At 52.0% G+C, this 22,125-nt stretch overlaps 1 protein-coding gene across 3 annotated transcripts in view; it reads right to left on the bottom strand.

Moving 5' to 3' along the window:
- Window positions 1–22,125, bottom strand: part of Arhgef3 (Rho guanine nucleotide exchange factor 3) — a 316,326-nt gene that overhangs the window by 264,193 nt on the left and 30,008 nt on the right. For 2 of the 3 annotated variants that reach the window (XM_033757008.1, XM_033757003.1), the window contains exon 2: window positions 2,722–2,814. The exons of the other annotated variant lie outside the window; for it this stretch is intronic. In XM_033757008.1, coding sequence (XP_033612899.1) covers window positions 2,722–2,783 — 62 coding nt within the window. In that variant the 5' untranslated portion in view covers window positions 2,784–2,814. The remainder of the gene's footprint in view (window positions 1–2,721; window positions 2,815–22,125) is intronic. 3 annotated transcript variants of the gene reach the window in all.

Here is a 22,125-nt window from a genome sequence, read left to right as displayed (position 1 = left end):
TTTTTTTTTTTTTTTTTTTTGCAGGGCTGGAATGGAACCCATGCCCTCATGCATGCTAGGCAAGGGCTCTACCAGTGAGCCACAGATTTCTCGATCTCAGAATGAGATCTAAAATTAAACATATTAAGGGAGGGTGACTAAGTCTGTCAAGGGCAAGGAGGCGCTTCCCCTCCATCCACAGCCCAGTGGAGCATTTACCCGATGAAGTATATTCAGTCCCCATAACCAAAGTGCTCCGCCTTGAAAATCGCTCTGTAGAGAATTACTTCGGTGAGCACGAGCAAGGCTGGCAGCCCCAACCGCACACGAGAACAGAGATGCGGGTGGCATGCAAGAGCCACACCCACACGCTGGAGAGGGACGAAGCCACCACTTTCAAGTCCCACTAGATCCTGAGGTAGGACAGAGGCGGAGCTCCAGCTGAGTGTGTCCGAGGCAACTGCAAACACAGCGGGGCGACTACCAGAGAGGTCACCACACAGTGAGCGCGGATCTGTCTGCTACCTGGGAAGAGCACAGGGTAGGGGCAGGGGCTCCGTGGGGAGACCAAGCTGCTCTCTTCCTTCCTGCTGCTTGGAGTGTTTTGAAATGAATTCCTGTCTGTCAGCTATGGCATGACATGGGCATAACACCAACACCTCCCACCTTCTAGGGCTGTTGACAATCAATAGGAATCAAGTGATCCGTACAGACTGAAACCCACTAAATATTTCGCTTGTGGCCAGGGGTAGTGACAGTGGTAGATAAAGTCCCCTAAAGTCAGGAATTCGGCCTTGAGCTGTTCAAAATCCCTCAAGGGTCAGAAAGAAAGCACATGCTCCTGTGATGAACGCTCCTGGAGGGCCGGGGATTTAGCTCAGTGGCCCCACACCAGCCTTGCAAGCAAAAGGTCCTGATTCAAACCCCCCTACCAAAAAAATAAATAAACAATGAATGCTCCTGGAGCGTCCACTTGGACACTTTCTAGAAGAGAAACCAATGCCACAACTGCTCCTTTGAAGGGCCAGGGCTTCCCAGGGGTGCTGGGCCCTGTGTCTCAGGAGAGGTCGGTGGGTCCCTGTGGGGCAGAGGCTTATAGGAGACGAAACCAGGCAACAGAGTCCTGAGACGATGAAGGAGAGATACGACTGTGCACTCAAGAGACTGGAAGAACTAAAGAGTGGATCCGAGGTACAGCAAGGGGGTGGGCGGACAAGAACCTGGCACCCAGCTGCTACACAACAATTGGGCCATGTGGATTAGGGTCTTAAACCAGCGAGTATCTCATACCATGTATACACTACACTTTGTTGTGGTATAAAAACAAGGTGTATTCACATGTACCGTCTTGGAAACATTTTAAGACCCATTACTGAGTTCATAAAAGGGCTACAAAATAGATCAGCAAGCCTAGCATGTATTTTTTTTAAGTAAGGAAAGAATAAAATAACTTTTCTATATATCTGGACGCCCAGAGAAAGTTCTAGAAGAAGTGTACGTACTATATGCATCATGTCTATGCACTATGTAGATCACAACAGTTACTCCGGGGAAAGGCAAGAGTAGGGTGGGGGTTTGGAATGAAAATGGGGTTTCGTGGGGCCAACCATCCTTTTTTTTTTGGTACTAGGGATTGAACTCAGGACCTTTGCGCTTACGAGGCAGGCAGCAGCACCACTGAGCTAAATGTCCAGCCCATAAACCATTCTTTTTTTGAGACAGGGTCTCACTATGTAGTTAAGACTGACCTGGAGCTCACTGTGTAGCCCAGGCTGGTCTCGAACTCACGGCGATCTTCATGGCTCAGCCTCCCGAGTGCTGGGATTACAGGCGTGTGCCACCACGCCCAGCAACCGATCTTATTTTTAATGAGGAAATGGATACATGCATTTCTTGGATACTAAACTTAAATTAAATTTTTAAAAAAATTTTTAAGGAAGAAAAAGAAGAGCCAGGGACCCCAGACCCGGGCATGATGCTGCATACCTGTAATCCCAGCACTCAGGAGGGCTGGGACAGGGCAACCTAGCAAGACTCTCTCAAAATAGAAATTAAAAAGGGCTGGGGATGTAGCTCAACATGAAGATCCTGGGTTCAATCCGTAGTACCACCCAAAAATAAATAATAAAAGGGGGCAGAAGGAAGAGGAAGCAACTGCGACTCCAAGAGAAGCTACAGCTGCCACGGAAGAGCTTAGGGTCTGCCGCTGGCTCCTCTTAAAGACTGGCTGCTCACAAATGCAGGCGACATTCCGAGCATGTGCCGGGGCTGTGGGAACCCGTGACCACTGCTCTGGAATAAAATATTCACGTCTCTAGTACATCAGTTCTATTTATACGGACTCTCACTTCTCAGTCTTAGAAAAACGTCTTCAGGGATGGGGTGTAGCTCAGCAGTGCAAAGCCTGCCTGCCTGGCAAGCGTGAGGCACTGAGTTCGGGTCCCAGCAGCAAAAAAGGAAAAAAGGAAAATGTCTTAACAATGGCTTCTGTCCTCTGTTGTAAGAAACTGGAAATGTGGAAGGAAATGCATCATATTTCGTTATCTCTGAATTCACCCCTACTTTTTATTTCTTTATTTTTATGGTGCTGGAGATTGAATCCAGGGCCTTGTGAACACTAAGCAAGCGCTCTACTGGGCTCCATTCCTAACCCTGTGTTATTTCCAAACTGTTTGTGGTTTCTTCTGCATTGCATTTAATTGTTGCATGCGAGAATTTTAATTTTAAAAGTCTTTTTTTTACCTTTCCTTGTTTTCTTCCAATCCTCTACAGACGTGCTGATTGATTACTGTGGAGCTGTCCATAGACTCCCTGTGGCAGGACCAGGTCTTCTTTCTTTAAACAGCAAAACAGCCAATATTTATACGTACAACCAGCAAGAGGATACCCCATGTTATAAACACAGAGCTGCATTAGGCACAAGCAGAATGTGTCAAAGGTGACCCGGTATCCACCCAAATCCAGTCTCTTCTTCCACAGTCACATCCTGTGTTGCGCATCCTAAATCCCAAAATCCAAAATCTGAAACTTCTTGAGCACCAAAATGATGTCACAAATCAAAAATTCTACCACATGAAATATTCTTTCATTCACAAAATTACTGAGAATAGTGTACAAAGTCAACACAGGGCTATGTGTATGAAAAATAGATGAGTCCTGTTGAGAGTTGGGTCCCATCTCCGAGATAGCTCATTGTTAAGGCTGGGTCTAGCTGTCCCCGCAAAGCCTCATGCCATCACAGGTGGGGCCTTTCAGAGGTGGCTGGATCTAGAGTGTGTGATGCGGATCAGGGGTGAGTGATTACTAAATTAGTTCACTGATTGGTTTGTCATAGTTCTGGGTAGTTTTCTGGCATAGTGCTAGGTGTGAGTGCTTACCACCCTAAGGTGGGTATATAATGAGTGGGACAAAAGGGAAAGAGGGACGTTGCTCGTCCCTTGCTTGCTGCTTGCTGCCTTCTGTCTGCCCTGCTTTGCCATACACTGTTCCTCCTCTGTGCTGCCCCTCTGCCACACCACCCTGCCTTGGAGCCAGCTGACTATGGGCTGAATCTTCTACAGACTGTGAGCCAAAGAAACCTTCCCTCCTTTAACTTTGGTTGTGGAGCATTTTGTCTTAACAACGAGAATATTGCAAATATTCCAGAATCTGCAGAAATCCAAAGTATTCCAACTCTAAGCATTTAGAATAAGGAACATTCAATCTGTATTTGAGTTTACATTTCACAGACATCCTTATAATCTAGGTTTAACTCAGTATCTGAGTTCCTAATAGAATGTAAGAACACCGAGTGGAGCCTAGTGCCCGGCTCTGACCATGCAGATGACAGTGCAGTAAGGGGCCTGTGACTGTGGGGAGCACAGCCACTCTCTCACCTTGAACCTGCTTAGACATCAATTTCTTTGTTCTTTACATCCGTGGGTTTTTTGTTTTGTTTTGATTTTTTGGTACCAGGGATCGAACTCAGGCCCTCACACTTGCGAGGCAGGTGGCAGAACCAGTGAGCCAAATCCCCGGCCCTACATCAGTGTTTTATTGGGCTGTGCTCACTAACCTTCATCCAAGTTGGATCTATGATTAAATATTCTCCCCGGGGCTCTTTTCAGGGTAGGTTTGGTCATTTGGAGCTTGAAACGTGCTATGTTCATAGAGACAAATTATGCAAAACTATTCTTGGTCACAATTTCAGTAAACCACATGCAATTTCATGAGGGCCTGGTGCAGAGTATGTACTCGGTCAGTACTAAGGAACAGGGAGATGCCAATAAGCATGGAGATTCTCGAGAGCAGGGCACCTGACACACATGAGGGCATGACACAGAGCACACAGGGGCATCTACAAGCATGACTGTGGCATCACAAAATGACAGCTCAGAGGGCTGGGGATATAGCTCAGTGGCACCGCACCTGCCACACAGCACGAGGTCCTGAGTTTGCTCCCTGGTACCAAAAAAAATGACAGCTCAGAATGGTAAAACACCATCCAAATACATATGGTAGCCATAGTTAAGGATATCGGCCTATGTGCCCCAGAGAGCCAAGGTTGAGAGACAGAGACAATGGTAGAGAAGCAGAGCTAGACAGGGTATTGGGGTGTGAGGATTCTACTCCTATTCCCCTCCCACTATTCCCTTCCCTGAGCATTGGCACAGGGTGGGGGAGGTCTCTTTAAAGAACAACATGACCCCTAACACAAAACACAAGCCAGCTAATCCATCTGATGTCGACCGAAGAACCAGCTGTTGGTTCCACTCTGGAAAAGTCGGCTATGTAGATCATACTGAGGAACAGTGCGCTGGTCTCTGAACCTGAAGCTTCCTAGACAGAAGTTCTGGGGTAATGTTAACCACGCCTGGTCTGCTAAACCATGGCTGCCCCAGCTGTTTTGACATCACAAGCCTGCTTTGCCACATTTCTGGCCTCTCCTCCTGCATCTGCCCCACTGTGGATCTGGCCTTCTCCAAGATGAAAGCACCACTTGGATAAACTCGAAAGTCCATGTGAGCAGAGCAAAGACCTGGGTTACTTGCACCCTAAGGCACTAGACAATCAGTGGCTATTGCCTTCAATGCCACTGTTTGGTTTAACCTGTAAAGATTGGGACTGGAGATATTTTTAGCATGTGGCTCCCTGTCTGGGGCCACTGCTCTGGCTTCCATCATTGCTAACTTCACCAACAGTCACGGGCACTGTGCAGGGGCCCGGAACAAGGAGAAAGCAAAGAAATAGATCCTGGGAGGACAGCGGATGGGCCATGGGACTTGAGTGCCATGTTCTCCAGGTATCAATGCAGCACCTCTGCAAAGGATGACAGGGGAAATGGAACAGGCCATCGAGGGTGGTGCCTGCAGCAGGGGGCACCTCCATCTATCCCCTTCCAGGCAGAAAGTCCCATATGAATCCCAGGTTCATCAGTATTTCCTATCCTACCACTTCCACTGACGAGGAATTCCAATTCTCCCCAGCTAGGGGCTGGGCGTGGCAGCGCATGCTTGTAATCCCAGCACTCAGAAGGCTGAGGCAGGAAGATTGCTGTGAGTTTGAGATCAGCCTGGGCTACATAGTGAGTTCCAGATTAGTCTCAACTACATAGTGAGATCCTGTCTCAAAGAAAAAAACAAAAAACAATTCTCCCCAGCTAGGAACTAGCACTGATAAAACCCTCATCCTGGGCTGGGGATTTAGCTCAGTGGTTCCACTGCCTTCCTCGCAAGCAGAAGGTCCCAAGTTCAATCCCCAGTACCAAACAAAACCCTCATTCTTTCCTCAGCTGGCTCGATGGGCACTGACCAGCAGTGGTCCTGCAAAAACCTCTGCAAGGCACACCCATGCCCATGGGTTCTAAGTCCTGTTGATTTTTTTTAAACCTCCCTTCCCAGGAAGCAACCAGAACCTTCGTGCTGCTTCTTCAGGAGCACAGATTGGTCCAACCACCTGGAAAAGCTGTGGCAACTTTTCTTCTTGATACAACTGGGCCTTGAGACATATTCTAGACCAGAGATGGCGAACCTCTTAGGGCTTTCAATGATACAAACAGCCCGCAGCAGCACATGTACCATGGGTTCACACCACTGTGCGAGTGCTCTCAGCAGCTATGCACAACAGTCCTCTATCAGTTTCCCACTGCTGCTGCCACAGATGACCACCAGCTCCCCGAGGTAAAACAACACGAACTTATCCCTCACAGATCTCAAAGCTAGAGGCAGGTCTACGTGTGTCGGCAGGGCAGAGCCGCCGCTGGAGGACGTGGAGGAGGCGACACTCTCTTGTGCTCCCAGCTGCTGTTCCCCAGCTTGTGGTTTCTTCCTCCATCTTCAGATCTCCTCTTCTCCCGCTCTGCGTTGTCACATCTCATTCTCAAAACCTGACCCTCCTGCTTCCCTGGTACAAGGACACTGCTACACCGTTCCCTCCAGGACCGACTTCCACGCTAAGGGTCTTTACTTAATCACATCTGCAAAGTCCTTTTTTTCGGTACCGGGGATTGAACTCTGGTCCTTGCACTTGCAAGGCAGGCCACCGAACCGCTGAGCTAAATCCCAGGGCCAGCAAAGTCCCTTTTGATTGATCTTCTCTGGCACGTGGCACATCATCCAGAGCCTTAAGAACCGGCTCAGTCCCTGCACTCTTGGAGACTGAAGCAGGAAGATCACAAGTTCTCAAAACTTAGTGAGATTCTGTCACAAAGTAAAAAAAAACAAATGTAAAGGGCTGAAGACATAGCTCATGCCCTCCTAGGACCTGCCTCTCCCCACAGCTTCTGCAGGACTTGAAATGCAAACCGCGCCATTTGGACGGTCCTGCAGGGGTCGTGTTCATCGCTAACTGTATCACGTACCTCACTCTCTCCTGTCCACACAGAGAACATCTTGAGGTCTTACGCCTGCTCTCAGGTTCCATCGGCATGGGACCTTCTTCCCCAGCAGTAACCACCAGCACTGCTGCTGCGCTCTGGACTCCTGCCCCTTCCTTCACTGTCTCACCCTCTTCCTCCCACCTGATGAGGTGGGAGCTATCATGGTCCCTCTTTTGAACAGGAAGCGACCGAGGCCCTGAACGGCTAATTAACCTGCTCATGCCGGAGAGGGCAGGATTTGAACCTATGCAGGCTGACTGCGGGACCCGCTCTGCTTCTCCATAACAACCCCACCCTGATGTGGGGTCAGGCATATAGCTGGTGTCTAATGAGTGCTTTGCACACTTGATCACAAGAGAAGAAATAAACTTTCCTAAGTACACAAAGAACAAATCTAGACTTGAGCCGGGGATTTACCTCAGCGGTTCCACTGCCTGCCTTGCAAGCGCACAAGGACCTGAGTTCCACCCCCGGTACAAAAAAAAAAAACCTAGAACAAATCTAGACTTCACCAAAGGAAATCTTTCTGTCTTTAGTTCTTGAAAGGGGCCAGGGTCAGGAGAGATGTGCAGAGCCCCCACATGCTCCTGGCCTTGCATCACGTTTGGCCCCTGGGGGCTTCAGAAACATTTATCCACAAACAGCAGCCAGGGCTTGGCCTCCAGGCCTTTATCACAGCAGAAAGAGAGCTGGATACATTTGCTCTTGCCGTCTGCCAACCTCAGGACCACAGCCAGGGCTGACGAGATAACTTGGGCTAGGTCCACAAGGTCCCAAGACACCTGCCCCAGATGACCTCACCTGCCCAGTGGCCAAGAAGAGTGACCCTGAGCCCTTGGCTAAAAGCAAGGCCACTACCTCTGAGGGCGCTGTGCCCATAAAACTGAAGCGGAGATAAAAGGGTGCAGTGGCTGTGCCATGCCAGGGACACCACATAACAGCCTGCGATGCTGTGGCCGACTCAAGCCCAGGAGTTTCCTTCCCTCCAGTCCTGCCCCAAGCCAGTTACCAAGCAGTGCCCTGGCCGGTGTGGGCCTGGCAGCACAGCAGACCCAGCTGGTGCTATTTCCAGGCATCCACTGGTCACTCAGTCCTCCTACCATGGTCCTGAGCACCTCGATGGGTTAGAAACACTACTTTTTTTTTTTTTGTACCAAGGACTGAATTCAGGTTTCTGTGCTTGCAAGGCAGGTGGCAGAACCACTGAGCTAAATCCCCGGCCCTCCCAAAGTTATTTTTAAATGGCTGCCTCTGAGATGGGACATGGGGGCTGGCTAGAAGTGAAAGTGGGCTTCAGTTACTACACCTGTAGAACTAGCATTTCTAGAACAAGTGTGTATGGTTGACCAGTGCTGCACGCCTGTAATCCCAGTGACTTGAGAGGCTGAGGCAGGTGGGTCACCAAGCTGAAGGCCAGCCTATCTCAAAATTAAAATAAAAAAGGGCTGGGGATATAGGTCTGTGATAGAACGGCCTTGGGTTCAGTCCCCAGTCTCACACACATACACACGAAAAGTGTCTATGGATGTTGTGCTCGTTAAAACTGTCTCAAAGTTCTTTTTCCAAAAGCACTGACCATTGTGGCACAGTGTGATAAAGTATAATGAGGGGTGGACAGTTCCGAGGCAGCCTGAGGGAGTGCTGTCCTGGGGGGCTTCTCAGAGGAGGTGACACTACGTGGAGGAGAAGAGGTGGCAGGGTCTACAGGCCAGCCACTCTGGATAGAAGGGGTGGCACAAGTGAGAACAAGACGAGCAGAGAGCTGGCAAGAGGGAGAGGATGGTGCGGAGGGATGCATGGAGGGCTGGGACCCCGTGGGCTCTCATCTCACAATGCTGTATCTTCAGATTAAGTGAGATCATCCATATCAAGTGCTCAGCCAAGAAGATACAGCCAGAGCCAGGCGAGGTGGCGCACACCTATAATCCCAGCACTCGGGAGGCTGAGGCAGGAAGATCGCTGTGAGTTCGAGACCTGCCTGGGCTACATAGTGAGTTCCAGGTCAGTCTCCACTACATAGTGAGACCCCATCTCAAAAAAAAAAAAAAAAGAAGAACAAGACATACCCAGTGCCCAGTGCTACCCAATTTCACCCCTATTTCTACTCTGCCTTTCCTGGATGCCAGACTCAAGCTCATGAAGGTCACTGGGGGAAGGAGTGGAAACGTAGTCCCTTAACCACCCTGAGATAAGAGGCACTGTGTAAGCTCAGCCAGCCCCATCCCCTAGGCCCCGAAGATGACCTTGGTCTTCTGGCAGCTTTGCTCCAAGCACCCTGACTAGCGTGACCCTCTCTGAGGGAACTGTGCTCTTCTCAACCCTAACGACAACAGATGCCAACCTGCCACAGAATCAGCACACTGACGAGCCACTGCCACACAGGTGAAGAAATAAAGTGGCCCTCGTGGGGACCCAGCCACCCCAGGGTCACAGAAGAGTAAGACTCCAAGACGCAAACCCATACAGAGCACACCCAGACCCAAACGTCACCATCCCTCCAGGGAGACTCGCATTTCCAAACCCCATGTCAAGATGCCCCAGCGGTGAACTGGATCCAACCGGCTGATGCCACTGTCCTATCGACTAACAGGGACTTGCGGGCTACTCCCGCCAGGCAGCCTTCAGACTAAGTGCTTGGCTTTCCCTGTGGCCTGGTTCCACAGAGAGACTGAAGTGACAGTCTCCGCTTTCACTGCAATGGAAGACCTGCCACGGTGGGCTGGGGCCCCGGCACATGCTCATCTGAGGACCAGGGCCGCGGGCAGATCAGTCCTGGCCTCCTCCCCAGTCTGCGAAGGTCAGACCCAGACCCCAGAACAGGGAACTCGGTGGGGGTATCACCAGTGACCCACTCCTGCCTGACTGCCTGTGCTTAGGCTAAGAAGTATTTTAATGTCAACCAACACAGCTTATTTCCCGTATGATTTCTGCTGAAGTCCTTAGGTTCTCCCCAAGAACCTCATTACTATAAAATAGTCCCAGGGCTCAGCACATGAGAGAGGCCCTGAATTCAATCCCCAGCACTGCAAAACAATCAAACAAATAAGAAAGATGGGAAAGTAAGAAGAAAGAAAAATAAACAAAACTTTAGGTGCAGCGGTGCACTCCTGTAGTCACAGCTACTGGGCAGGTTAAGGCAATAGGATCATGAGCCCAAAAGTTCAAGGCTCGTCTGGGCAACAGAACTAGCTAGACCCTATCTCCAGATAGATATATAGGTAGGTAGGTAAGTAGATGATAGATAGATAGATAGGTAGATAGATAGATAGATAGATTGATTGACTTCGATGCAACAATAAGAGGCTTACAGAGCCACGCTTTACATAAAGCCACACCCACTGCCTGGCTCTCTAGGCCTTTCCAGTAACAACCTGAGTGGACCCTCGGTACACTTCTGTTGATGGGCAAAAAGCAAGCTGTGGTTTCACAGAGGACCCAGAGGTAAGAGGGAGTTAGGCACCGTGGACAGGGAGGCCTAGAGTCCCACCCTATGCTGCCTGGACAATGGCCCAGCAAAAACCACTGCTGGGGGACCCTCAGGACCTGGGACCACTGACATCACTGTGCCCCCCACGGCAGGCAGTGGATCTGCGGCTTTCTCACACACCGGGCACCTGCTGTGGGCTCCACACAGCCCTCCCACCTGCGCCTCTGAGCACCATCCGACCCAGGATGGCACACAGGGGTAGCTTCGCCCGCAGAGCTCACGAGGGCAAACCAGGGCACAAGCACGGAAAGCAGACGTCTATCCCCGCAGCCCAGGTCCCCAAGGGAAATGGCAGACAGGTAAAACGGCCCTAGAAAAGACCACACTGGTAAAGCTGAATCCCCCGGTAGAGAAAGAGTTCCTGGACTGATCCTTCATCCGTCAGGGCATCTGTCTCAATGGGCTGCTTAGAGCCGACCCACATCACACTCCTGGGTCAGCCCAAGGGCAGCAGCCCCGTCCGCCTGTCACTGTTCATTACATGCAAGGACAAAGGCGTAAGGAGAGCATTCTTCAAGGCCAAAGACTGCTCCGAAATCTCACACACACACACAAGGTAAGCTCTCCTGGGAGACCAATTATAACTAAGGTTTTTAGAAACTGTACCCAGCTATGCACTTGGGGGTCATTTTAAACTCACTGGAATCTAAGACCCTTCAGTTAAGTCGCATGGATGACCAAGAGATGCACGTCTTGTCCATACTTTACAGAGAAGGAAAAAACAGACAGGGTGGCAAGCTCCAGCAGCTGGGATGGGCGGTGGGGATGGGACACTAAAGCCATCTGACTCCTGGACCCCCAGACCTCCAAGATGCCCCCACTTCTGGCGCCTGAGTAAACGCAGCCCGACTCCCGTGCAGAACGAACACCTCCGGCTGTATCTTTGTTCATCTGTGCGCGTGGACCCCACGTGTGGGCTGAGAAAGAGCCCACATGGAGAGGACCGACTGCAGCCTTCTGACCTGGAAGGTAAATTCCCACAGCAGGGAAAATCCTGCAGAGCCCAATGCCCCCCACACACACACCCAGAAAGCCCCTCAGGAAGCTGCACCGTGGAGAGCGGCTGTCAGCACCTCACCAGCAAGGCGGGCTTCTCCAGGTGCTGGTGCAGGTGGCTGGGTTCGGTCGCACTCCAGGTAAAGTCAGCAGTCAGGTCTGAGACCCCCAGATCCACAGCCAGGGCCACTCCAGATAGATGGAGCCCCGGTGATGGGGCCATCCTCACCCCAACGTCCCACTCACCCCCTCTAGAGCACACTCACTGAGCAGAACCCTGAAATTAAAGACTGTATCTTTTCCTAAGAGGTTCTGGCTCCATTTGCATGGATTAAATGCAAGAGGGATATGATTCCACGGTATCATAATTCAACAATGACATGATTTTACATGAGCCACAAAAACATCTATGCCGAAAAGCATTCACAATACAGACCACAAATGCGGGCCTTGGGTTCCAAAGTTAGGTTACTGGGACTCTAATTTGACTTTGCCACTTTGAAGCTGAGTCCTTGGAAAGGTCTTATCTGGTGTGAGTTTGCCCAACTGCAAACTGGGGGGTTGGGGAAATGGTGTCTACGTTTTGGGGGAGGCCCCTATGGGAATTCAGGGAAACAGCGCTCGCAGAGTCCAGCACAGCCCTTCACAAGATGCATGTTCCCTCCCCTTCACAGGAATAAGCAAGACAAGAGGCCGGGCAACCAGGTCCCGGGGTGAGAAAGTCCTGACGGCGCTTGGGGAGCTGCATCACGGGGAGAAGGAAGTCTGGACCGGGCGGCTGGATTAAAGGGCCCACGGCGTGCACTCTAGAGCCTTCAGGAGCCAGGATGCTGTGTAAACAGGCAGGTGAGAAGAAGGCTGGGAATCACTTCCAGAGATTATAAAAATACCCAGTGAGGAAATACTGCGGACCCACCCAGAAGGCAAGACTAGACAGGCACAGAGGTTGCAGGAGGCAGCAAATCAGCTGCCCAAGCCGCAGTCACAGGGAAAGTGACTTGAATGACAGTGACCCTCATAGGCGTCTGAGCGCCTGGAGCCCTTCCTGCTGGCCAGAACTGCGAAGCCCCTCCCGCTCCCCGGCCGCCTCACACTCTGCTCCATAGCCCCCCTCAACTGCCTTGACTCTGTACTGCACGATCTAGAACTGCTTCCAAAATCCTCTCCAGGACTCCAAATTCCAACAAACACTTGCCCGCATGCACACAAGACATGGCAACGAGGCCTGGGAGCCCTGAGCTCTGCCAGCCCCTGCCAGCATTGGCCTATGCTCTGCCAGCAGCCAAAGTCCACCTGGCCTGGGACCCCTCACTCAGCAGATCTGCTCAAGCCAGGAGTAAGATGACACCTTCTACAGACCCACCTAGAAATCTGCAGGAGGCAGGAGGACCTTTCTCTTTGGTTAGAATCATTCCTTTGTATCCAAGGAGGGGCCAGCAATGGAAATAGGTGATGCTCCAAAGGGACTGGCAGGGAGGAGGCCACAAACCAAAGCAAGTTAGAGGGGACAGGAACCTAAGCTGTAACAAAGACACTTGCCCTTGTGTCCTTACCGGTGATGGCCGAGACTTGAGATCAAAACAATCCAGGAGCTACAGGAGGGGTGCAGCTGCTTCTACCACACAGAAACCTTGCCTGGTGACCTGGCACCAAGAAAACCGACCTCACCCAGCACGGCAGGACATGCCAGAGCCTGTGGCTTGAGGACAAGGGCCTTGCATTTCCATGACAGAGTCACAGGATGTCACAGGCAGCATTCAGAGCCTACGGGCGCCCTGACATGACAGGGCATGGAACCGTACTCAGCCATAGCTGGGACTTTCTGAGGCCGGGCCTGGGAATCTGTACCGAGGCAGCCAGCCCAGTACCGGGCTGCTCTGGAGAGCAAACAGTCTCACCTGCTAGGTTTATCTGCAGGGGATGCAAGCCCACAGCGCTGCTGATGGCTCCTCCATTCCAGGGTGGCCACATGTGAGACTAGGAGAAGACACAGCTCCTGAGCTCCATGCCACAGCGAGTTTCCAGCAGCTGAGTTCACCTGGGGAACTTGGGAGATGCAGGTTCCTGGGCTCTGCCACCTGGGACTTGAGCTCTAAGGGACCCAGAAACCCAGCAGAAAAGAGAAGTAATGACTGACGAGAAGAGAAATCAGAAACTGGTGGCTAAGGAGGCAGTTCCAACTGAGAAGCGAGGTCTGGGGAACCACGGAGCACTGCAGAACGAGGGAGTGAATGCCTTGCTCTTTCCCACTAATCACAGCCCCCCAGCTACTGCTGGTGGGCTACGTTTGCCTCGACCCTACAGAGGCTGCTCAGGGGGCAAGGACGTCCCTACCCAACCTGCTGGAGCCGGCCCTGGCAGCTGAGCGCTTGCTCCTCCACGCTCACCCTGTCCTCGCCCGCGCCCCACTCTAGAGAAAGATGCCTCTGTCACCCGGACCGTGAATCCAGAGACCCGGGCGGGGACCTCAGCCCTTCTCCCTCCACCCTCTTTTGTCCTGCTCCATCTCGAACACCCCCATGTGACCCGTGGGGTGTGCAGTGCAAGCCCAGCCAGCTGAGTTTCTCTGGCTCTGTCTCTGCAAAGACATCGCACAGTTCTGAAGACACAAGTCCTCCTCCCATCAGCCCCGGGGCTGCCCACAGGTTCTCCCCTTTCCAGACTTTCTCTCTCACTCTCTCCCTCCAGGCCGAGGTGGGTGCCCTCCTTCCCCAGAAGGCAAGGCCACGCGGCAAGGGCAGCCCAAGGCACACGGGTGTGGGGGACGGAGGGGAAATCAGCAGCTGACAGTCAAGGAACACGACGGCCAGTCTGGGGTCCAAGTACATTAGCGGGGGACAGGCCGGACACCAGGCGCTGGGCGGAGTTCAAAGACAGAGTGGGAAGGGGAGCTGTGAGGCCCGCAGCAAGGAGCACAGACATGAGCCGGAGGCCACGGATGGCCGTGGGTAACCTTGGACTCCTAAGGGCAGCCACACAGGTTGTTGGAAACAGGGAGGGCGTACGTGTCTATGCCTGACTGTGGCAGCAGAAAGGGGCCGATTATGGTCGTCTTGTAAGTGGCTGTGCTGACAAATTCACACTCATGCACTACTGGTGGAACAGTTGACTTCACTCATCTCCTTGAAGGCAATGTGCCAAAGGCAACCCAAATTTTAAATCCACCTCGGACGCAGCAGCTCCAGGTCCCTCACCACCACGGGACACTTTCACATCAGCAAAAGGGTGACCCGGCCGAAACGGCCCCTGGAGAATGCATGACAGCAGACAAGCCCACCGTCCGGCCTCTTAACTCTCAGCGTGATCACAATGCAGAATCCGCGACACGTGTGTACAGCGTGTTGCGCAAGACACCGCTGCAGCCAAACGTGGGACTGCTTTCGTCCCGCTCTGAGAGCAAACTTCTATTAATCAGGCCGGGTCACCAAAGGAGTGTGCACCACATTCTTTTGAATGTCCTTTCCTGATTTTAAAACTACGGGCAACGGTCAGACGATGAAATGGTTAGCACGACGGCCGAGAACGAAGTCACTGAGCCCAGCGTGTGCGGGACGCTGCAGGTGCTCTGCACACACTGCCTCCCGGGCCACCCTGGCACTGCCACACTTCACGTTCTGCACATCCAGCTCCCTGCACCACCGCTGGCATCTCCCAAGCAGCCACATACAGCAGGCGCTCTCCTAAGAGCTAATGGTAATCGCTCCTCTAAATCCACACAACACCCAAAGGGTTCGCTAGCACTATTTTCACGTGGCTCAGATCTACCCTGATGAACCTCTAGCAGCCAGTCCAGAAACTGAGGCACGCCCTGCTCAGGGCCACCAGGCAGGGTGCCATTCCTCAGTCCCACGGCCTCGTCCTCACATCCCACAAGGCAGGCGTTAGCTGCCACCTGTTCCTGGCACAGGCTGGTGGCTAAGAGCCCAGCCATTCAGCTCAAGCCTACACTCCAGCCTCTGCACTTTCCTGCCTACAGGGACACAAATAGATAAGAACCCCCGAAAGGCCACATGCAGAGATGAAACCAAGGCACAGCCTGTGTCATGGTACCCAGCACGCGGGCCTGGAAAGGACACATGTCCCCCTCCCATCGGCAGGACACCCACCAAGAGCCCCCAGGCCCACGACCAGACCGTCTGAGCACAAACCCGGCCCCAGGTGCCACCGACAGGCCTGTTTGTTGTCTGGGATCATCCCAGAGTGTGGGAGGGCACGATGTGCCTGGGCAGCCAGGGGCAGGCTGGCCCTCCTCCCTGGACCCAGTAACACCCCCATCACCTCCATTTGGCCACAGAGGAGGGCAGATTCTGGAAGCACTAGACAGATGCTCCTCTTCTGTAAATGGCATCACCCGGAAAGGGACAGGGAGCAGTGGCAGCTAGTGCTCACACGCAGGGAGACAGGAGGGCGCCGGGCATAGAGTGGGAAGGGACAGCCAGGAGCCATGGCTGTTGCCAGCACCCGGGACAGGGAGGGACCCACAGCAGGGAGCAGCCAGCCTCTTACCAGCCTCCAGCCTGCCCTGCCCTCTGGCTTTGGTTATCTCCCCTCAAGGACTCAACAAAAGGCTTCTTCTGTGTTGTTTGCAACACAGATAAAGTGCACAGATCTTAAGTGTCCAAATCAATCGTGTTCTTACTCATACAGCAATGTGGCCAATGAAGTCAAAATATAATTTCAGCCCCCTAGAAAGAAGGCTTCCTCCTGCCCCTTCGCAGGTAGTGCCCTGCCCAAAGGTCACCACTGCCTTGACTTTGAACAGGATGGATGCATCCGGCCTGCGCAGAAATGGCCGTGCCTGCATCGCGCTGCATGGACTCTGCCCCTTGCTTTCTGCACCCACCACCATGTGATGTTTTATCCACGGTGAGGTACACAGCAGTCGTCTCTTCCTCCTCATTGCTGAGTGTCTTCCACTGTATTACGGGTGAATCCAAATTTGTTTATCCACGTGGCTGTGGACAGACTGGGCTGTTTTCACTTTTCAGCAGTCATGAAAAAAGCTGCAGCTAGGCATGGCTGTGCAAGCTTGTAATCCCAGCCCTCCAGAAGGTGAGAAAGGAGCAGGGCAAGTTTAAGCCCAGCCTCAGCGACTTAGTAAGACCCCGTCTCAAAAAATAAAGAAAGGAGCCAGGCCTGGTGGTGCACGCCTCTGGTCCTAGCACTCTGGCGGCCAGAGCACAAGGACTGCTGCAAGCTCCAGGCCAGGCTGGGCTACACGGTGAGCTCAAGGCCCACCTGATCTACATAGCGAGGCCCTGTCTCAAAGCGCCAAAAAATAAATAAATGCAGGACCGGGGATGCAGCTCAGTGCAAAGGACTTGGTTCAATGCCCTGTGCCAGAGAGAGAGAGAGTGACAGACAGACAGAAAGAGGGGGGAAGGGGAAGTGCCGGGGGAGAAAAGGAAAAAGAATAATGCTGCTGCGAGGCATTTGGTGCTCATATGTATTGATTGTCTTGGGTTTGTAATTAAGTGTGGAATTGTGGTGGTGTAGGTAGGAATGTGATTAGTTGTATCCATACGTTGGTCGTGTCAGTTCTTGCTCCCACTAGCAATGTGTATACATTCTAGTTGCTCTATATTTTCACCAATACCTTGTCAGTCTTTTCATTTTAGTCACTCTGGGGGGTGTGTGGTGGTAGCCAGGGGTTAAACTTCTCTGGTGACGACTGAGGTTAAGTGTCTCTCAATATGTTTAACGATCATTTCGATAATCTCTGGTGATATACTTGCTCTTTGGTCTTTTAAAAAGTTGTCTCCTTTCTTATTCATTTGTAGAAGATCTTTATAGATTCTGAATATGTAGAAAGTATATATTTTAGACATATGTGTTTCAAGTCAGACTACAGTTTGCCATTTCACTCTCAACCAGGTTATCTTTTTATTTTTTTACTTATTTGTTTATTTCAGTGCTGAGGACTGAACCCAGCATGCTAAGCACTCGTTTGACCACCAGCCCAAGAGTTCTTCATTTTCGGCAGGCGTGGGTGGCACATGCCTATAATCAGGAGGCTGAGACAGGAGGACTGCCATGAGTTCAAGGCCAGCTGAGCTACACAGTGAGACCCTGTCTCAAAAAACAAACAAACAAACAAGAGTTCTTAATTTTAACGAAGGCTGATTTATATAGTTTTTTTCCCTTACAAAAGTGAGGTAGTGTTTTTTGTCTTAGGAATTCTGTGCCTGTGGGCTGTGGGTGGAGTGCAGGCTTAGCCCGTGGCAGGTCCTAGGTTGGTCCTTAGCACTTCCAAAACAAAGCAACAAAAACCCAGGTATCTGTTCCTAGGATAATCAGACACAGATATTTTCCATGACCTTCCAGAAGCTTGGGGATTTCTCTTTCTCACTTAGGACCTCAATCATCTGGGACGATTTGGATGTCTGGTGCGGGCCGGAGGGGCTGAGTTATACTTTTAGGATAAAATTCTTCTGTCAGCTGTGACCACAAACCAGGCACACGGTGAAGGCCAAAGTCTCACCCCAAGGAGGATGCCGTGCCCACCCCTCCGTCCCTCACCTGGACGCTGCAGAAGTATCCGACGCTCCCTCCCCCGAAGCCCTGCAGCGTTAGGTGCATGCATCCCCGCTCCTGCCCAGGAGAATGCTGGAGCACAAAGTGCAGAAGTGCGAACCCGTCCTACAGAGCAAAGCCTCTGGGGCTTTCCCTAAGTCCATTTTGGTCAGGCACCTCTCACGGTGCACGTGAGGAAGCAAAATGTGCACGGGGACAAAGTAACACAGCTCCTGGCTGTCAGACTGCTGAGCCGCTGGGAGGGAGGCGGGCCACAGCACAGAGCACACACTGCCCACTGCCCCACTCACAGCCCGGGGAAGAGAGCAGCAAAAACTAGAGAAGAGACAGTCAGAGAGCTCAGGGAAAGCCTCTATGGTAACATCTGAGCCCAAACCTGAGAGTAGGAAGGAGACGCCCGGAAAGAGAAAGACAGGATCTACCCACTCCGTGGGGTTTCGGGGTTCAGGGAGGGTAACTGCCTAGCACAGTGTCTTCTAAACAGGAGAGTTTGGATTTTCTCCTCCCCTGGGATCTTGGTGAGGAGGAATGGCCGTGACTGAGCAAGACAGGATGTTCCCGGAATCTCTGCGACCAGAGGCATGACAAGGAGTGGGAGGTAGCAGATATTTCGCTGGGCGTGGGGGCGCATGCCTGTGACCCAAGCACTCGGGAGGCTGAGGCAGGAGGACCACTGAGAGTTTGAGGCCAGCCTCGGCTACACAGTGAGAGCCTGTCTTGAAAAACAAGTTTTTTAGATTTTTGTTTTTTTAAGCAGAATCAGTTAGGAGTCATTGGAGGATTCTGCTAGAACTCAGTTATCTCTTTGAATATGCACCGCAAAAATCCCCCATGAAGCTGAAAACTACTGGTCTACCTTGAGATCCTGTCACACCACGGTCCAAGAAAACAAAGAACCACAGAGAACCTGCCAACCATGACTCTGCGCAGACACACACACACACACACACACACACCCCCTACCTGCCCCTTTGTCTTCTTCCTTAGGCCGGAACACAACCAAGTTCTCATTCCACTTGCCCCTGCTGCTACCTCAGGCTGAGGACTCTTAGTCCTTCCTCCCGTCCTGGAGAGAACAGGTCTACACTACAGGGTTTTGCAGCTCTGCTCTTGATTCCTTAGCACTTACCCCGCTGTAATTTCACTTGTGGTCATGTGAGCGCATGATAATATCTGCTTCCTGAATGAGCCTACTGACTCCAGAAGGCAGAGTCTGAGACTGCGCTGGCCACCAAGGCCGCCCTAGCACCGGACGCGAGTCCTGGCTCAAGATAAGTGATTAGGTGTGACGTACAGGTGAGTGCAAGTGAGTTTACCTACACACCGTACCAACTTTTTCAAACGCACCGAAGGAGAAAGAAGAGAATATTTACACAGGTGCCACACATCAGACAACTCCAACGGCCAACTCAGTCCTCCTCTTCTTTCTTCTCTGTCCCCTCGTAAAGTCACCTCCAGCCACCACATCAGGCAATACAGACTGCAGGATGAATGCGTGGATGATGGAACGGACACACAGTTAACCCTTTTTTCTTCTTTGCTGCTGGCATGAGATGTACAGGGAGGAGCTGAGGAAGAGTCACACAGAGGAGCTGGTCGGTTTTGTCGCCAGGTTAGCAACTCTGATAAAATTTCAGGATGCTCACACATACCTGTAATCCCAGCATTCTGGGAGGCTGAGGCAGGGGGATCAAAAAACCAAGCTCATCCCAGGCAACTCAGCAAATTAGCAAGCTTCTGTCTCAAAATTTAAATTTAAAAAAAACATTTTTTTAAAGGGGTCAGGGAGCCGGGCCTGGTGGCACACGCCTGTAATCCCAGCACTCGGGAGGCTGAGGCAGGAGGATCACTGTGAGTTCAAAACCAGCCTGGGCTACATAGTGAGTTCCAGGTCAGTCTCAACTACATAGTGAATCCTGTCTCAAAAAAAAAACAAAAAATAAATAAAATAAAAAAACAAACAAACAAGGGGTCAGGGATTTAGCTCAGTGGATCCATTGCCCGCCTCACATGCACAAGGTCCCACGTTCAATTCCCAGTATCCCCCCCCAAAAAAATTTTTTTTGGTACCAGAGATTGAACTCTGGACTTTGTGCTTGTGTGGCAGGTGGTGGAACCACTGAGCTAAATCCCCAGCCTCCCAAAAAAAATTTTTTTAAAGGGCTAAGGATGGGCCCATAGGTTCAATCCTCAGTTAAAAAGGGGGAGGGGGTGTATATTTGTGTGTATTTGTTTTTCTTTGTGGCATTGAGGACTAAATCCAAGGTCTCTGCACCGAGCTACTCCTACAGCCCTTTTTATTTTGAGGCTCAGTATCACTAAGTTGGTGAGTTGTCCAGGCTCAGATTGAATTTGGGATCCACCTGCCTCAGCCTCCCAGAGTGCTGGGATTACAGGCGGTACACCAACATGCCTGACAGATTAAAACTACTGGTTACAGTGAATTTCCTTTTCCCTATATTCACTGGGCTTTAGCTCCTCAAGCCTGTCATCATCACTGCCACATTCATCTAGAAGTGACTGTAAACCAAGGGACAGTAATACATTTCCCACAATCTTTATTTCTTTTCCTTTTTTTTTTTGTTTTGTTTTTTGGTACCAGGAATCGAACTCGGGTCCTTGCGCTTGTGAGACAGGCGGTGGAACCCCTGAGCTAAATCCCGGCCCTTATTATCCCCCAAATAAAAATCCTGAAAGAGCACATCTCTTTCCACAGAAGGAGTTTCTTTTGCCTGAGGACAATAAAGAAGGCCTAGGAAGTGGGTCTTACTGCTTGCTCCCTCACAGGCCCATCTACAGCCCGCCTATTCTGTATTTCACTATTTATGGCAGCTTGTTCAAACGTGTGTGGCCTTCCTGATTCACACAGGCTGGACAAAGCTGTCACAGGGCATGCCAGCCCCACCGGACGCATGAGAGCGACACTCATACCCGAGGGGGCCGGCACCCCAAAGGCAGGCATGCGAACAAGCCCCCTAAACGCTAACGCACAACCCTGTCTAATGACATCTTTTCACTACAGAACATCATCATTTATATTTTCTACCTTTCCCCACAAGCACAAGGAAAAAGTGCGAAGCTACTCTGTAAGCCCAGGCCCTCCAGCTAAGGTGGAGTCATCCTCGCCCATGTGCGGAAGGACGCTTGGGGACAAGTTCAGGCTCCCGCCAGCTTCACCCCAGCACGAGGGCGGGGCAGCCCTGCCTCCACGGAAGGGACCAGGGATGCAGGGTCACCACTGCAGTGGCCTCTGAGTCACAGCGCCTTCCCTCCACGCAGTCCCTTTGTTCCCGGTGAGCTGTGACTCACAGGGGCTCCAGGGCGGGCTGCCCTGCCCCAGAGCCACAGAGGAAACCACAGCACGCGCTCTCCCTGCCTGGGGTCCTCCCTGCAGCCTCTCAGGGGTCCTGTGAGAACTTCAATTAGCTGCCACCTGTCCTTTTGGGGCCTGGGCCTGTTTCCTCATTGTGAGCTCCACTGACCACGCCAATGTATAATGACAAAGCCCAGGGACACCACGTCCCACACACCCATATGCATTCTTCAACTCCTCTCATCCTTGTGTGTATGCTAAGATAGATACATATATATATATATATCAGCCGGCTGTAGGCTGTAGCGGCGCACGCCTCTAATCCCAGCACTTGGGAGGCTGAGGCAGGAGTATCGCCAGGAGTTCAAGGCCAGCCTGGCCCACGTAGTGAGACCCTGACTCAAAACAGACAAATGCATACGTGTGTATGCGTGTGCATAAATAACGTTTACCACTTTGACCACTGTTAAACGCACGAATCCTGGCGGAGGTGCAGTCATTGCTTAGCCACATCAGCACTCTCCATTTGCAGAACCTTTTCCCCGCCTCCCTCGGAAACGCAGCACCCAGGAGGCTGCAACTCCTGCCGGCCCTCCACCGCTGTGGTGGTCTCCCAAGTGCCTGCCACTGGAGTCCTGGGGAGCTCGTCCTGTCCGCTTCTGCCTGCCTCTGTCTCCCTCCGCCCCCAGGCTGCCCTGCACACCTGCACCGTGTTTGCTCACACCTCGCACACACATGGGTGTGCGCACATCTGCTCAGGGGTCTGCCTGTGCTGATGCTGTGTGCAACACACTTAGGACACCCGCGCCATCACGGCTGAACGACACCCAGAGCTGGCATGGGGTTATCTGCACCCCGACTCTCTGCCCGGAGAATGCAGGTCACCGCTGCCCGCAGGCTGCCCTGTGCCGCAGCCGGGCTCTGGCCTGAGGAGCAGGTGGAAGAGCCGTGGGCAGGGAG

The sequence above is a fragment of the Fukomys damarensis genome, unplaced genomic scaffold (genome assembly GCF_012274545.1).
Source record: "Fukomys damarensis isolate Sample0158 unplaced genomic scaffold, DMR_v1.0_HiC HiC_scaffold_28, whole genome shotgun sequence".
Classification (NCBI taxonomy): Eukaryota; Metazoa; Chordata; class Mammalia; order Rodentia; family Bathyergidae; genus Fukomys; species Fukomys damarensis.
Note: the sequence above shows the minus strand (reverse complement) of the source record. Positions and strands in the feature narration are given on the sequence as shown.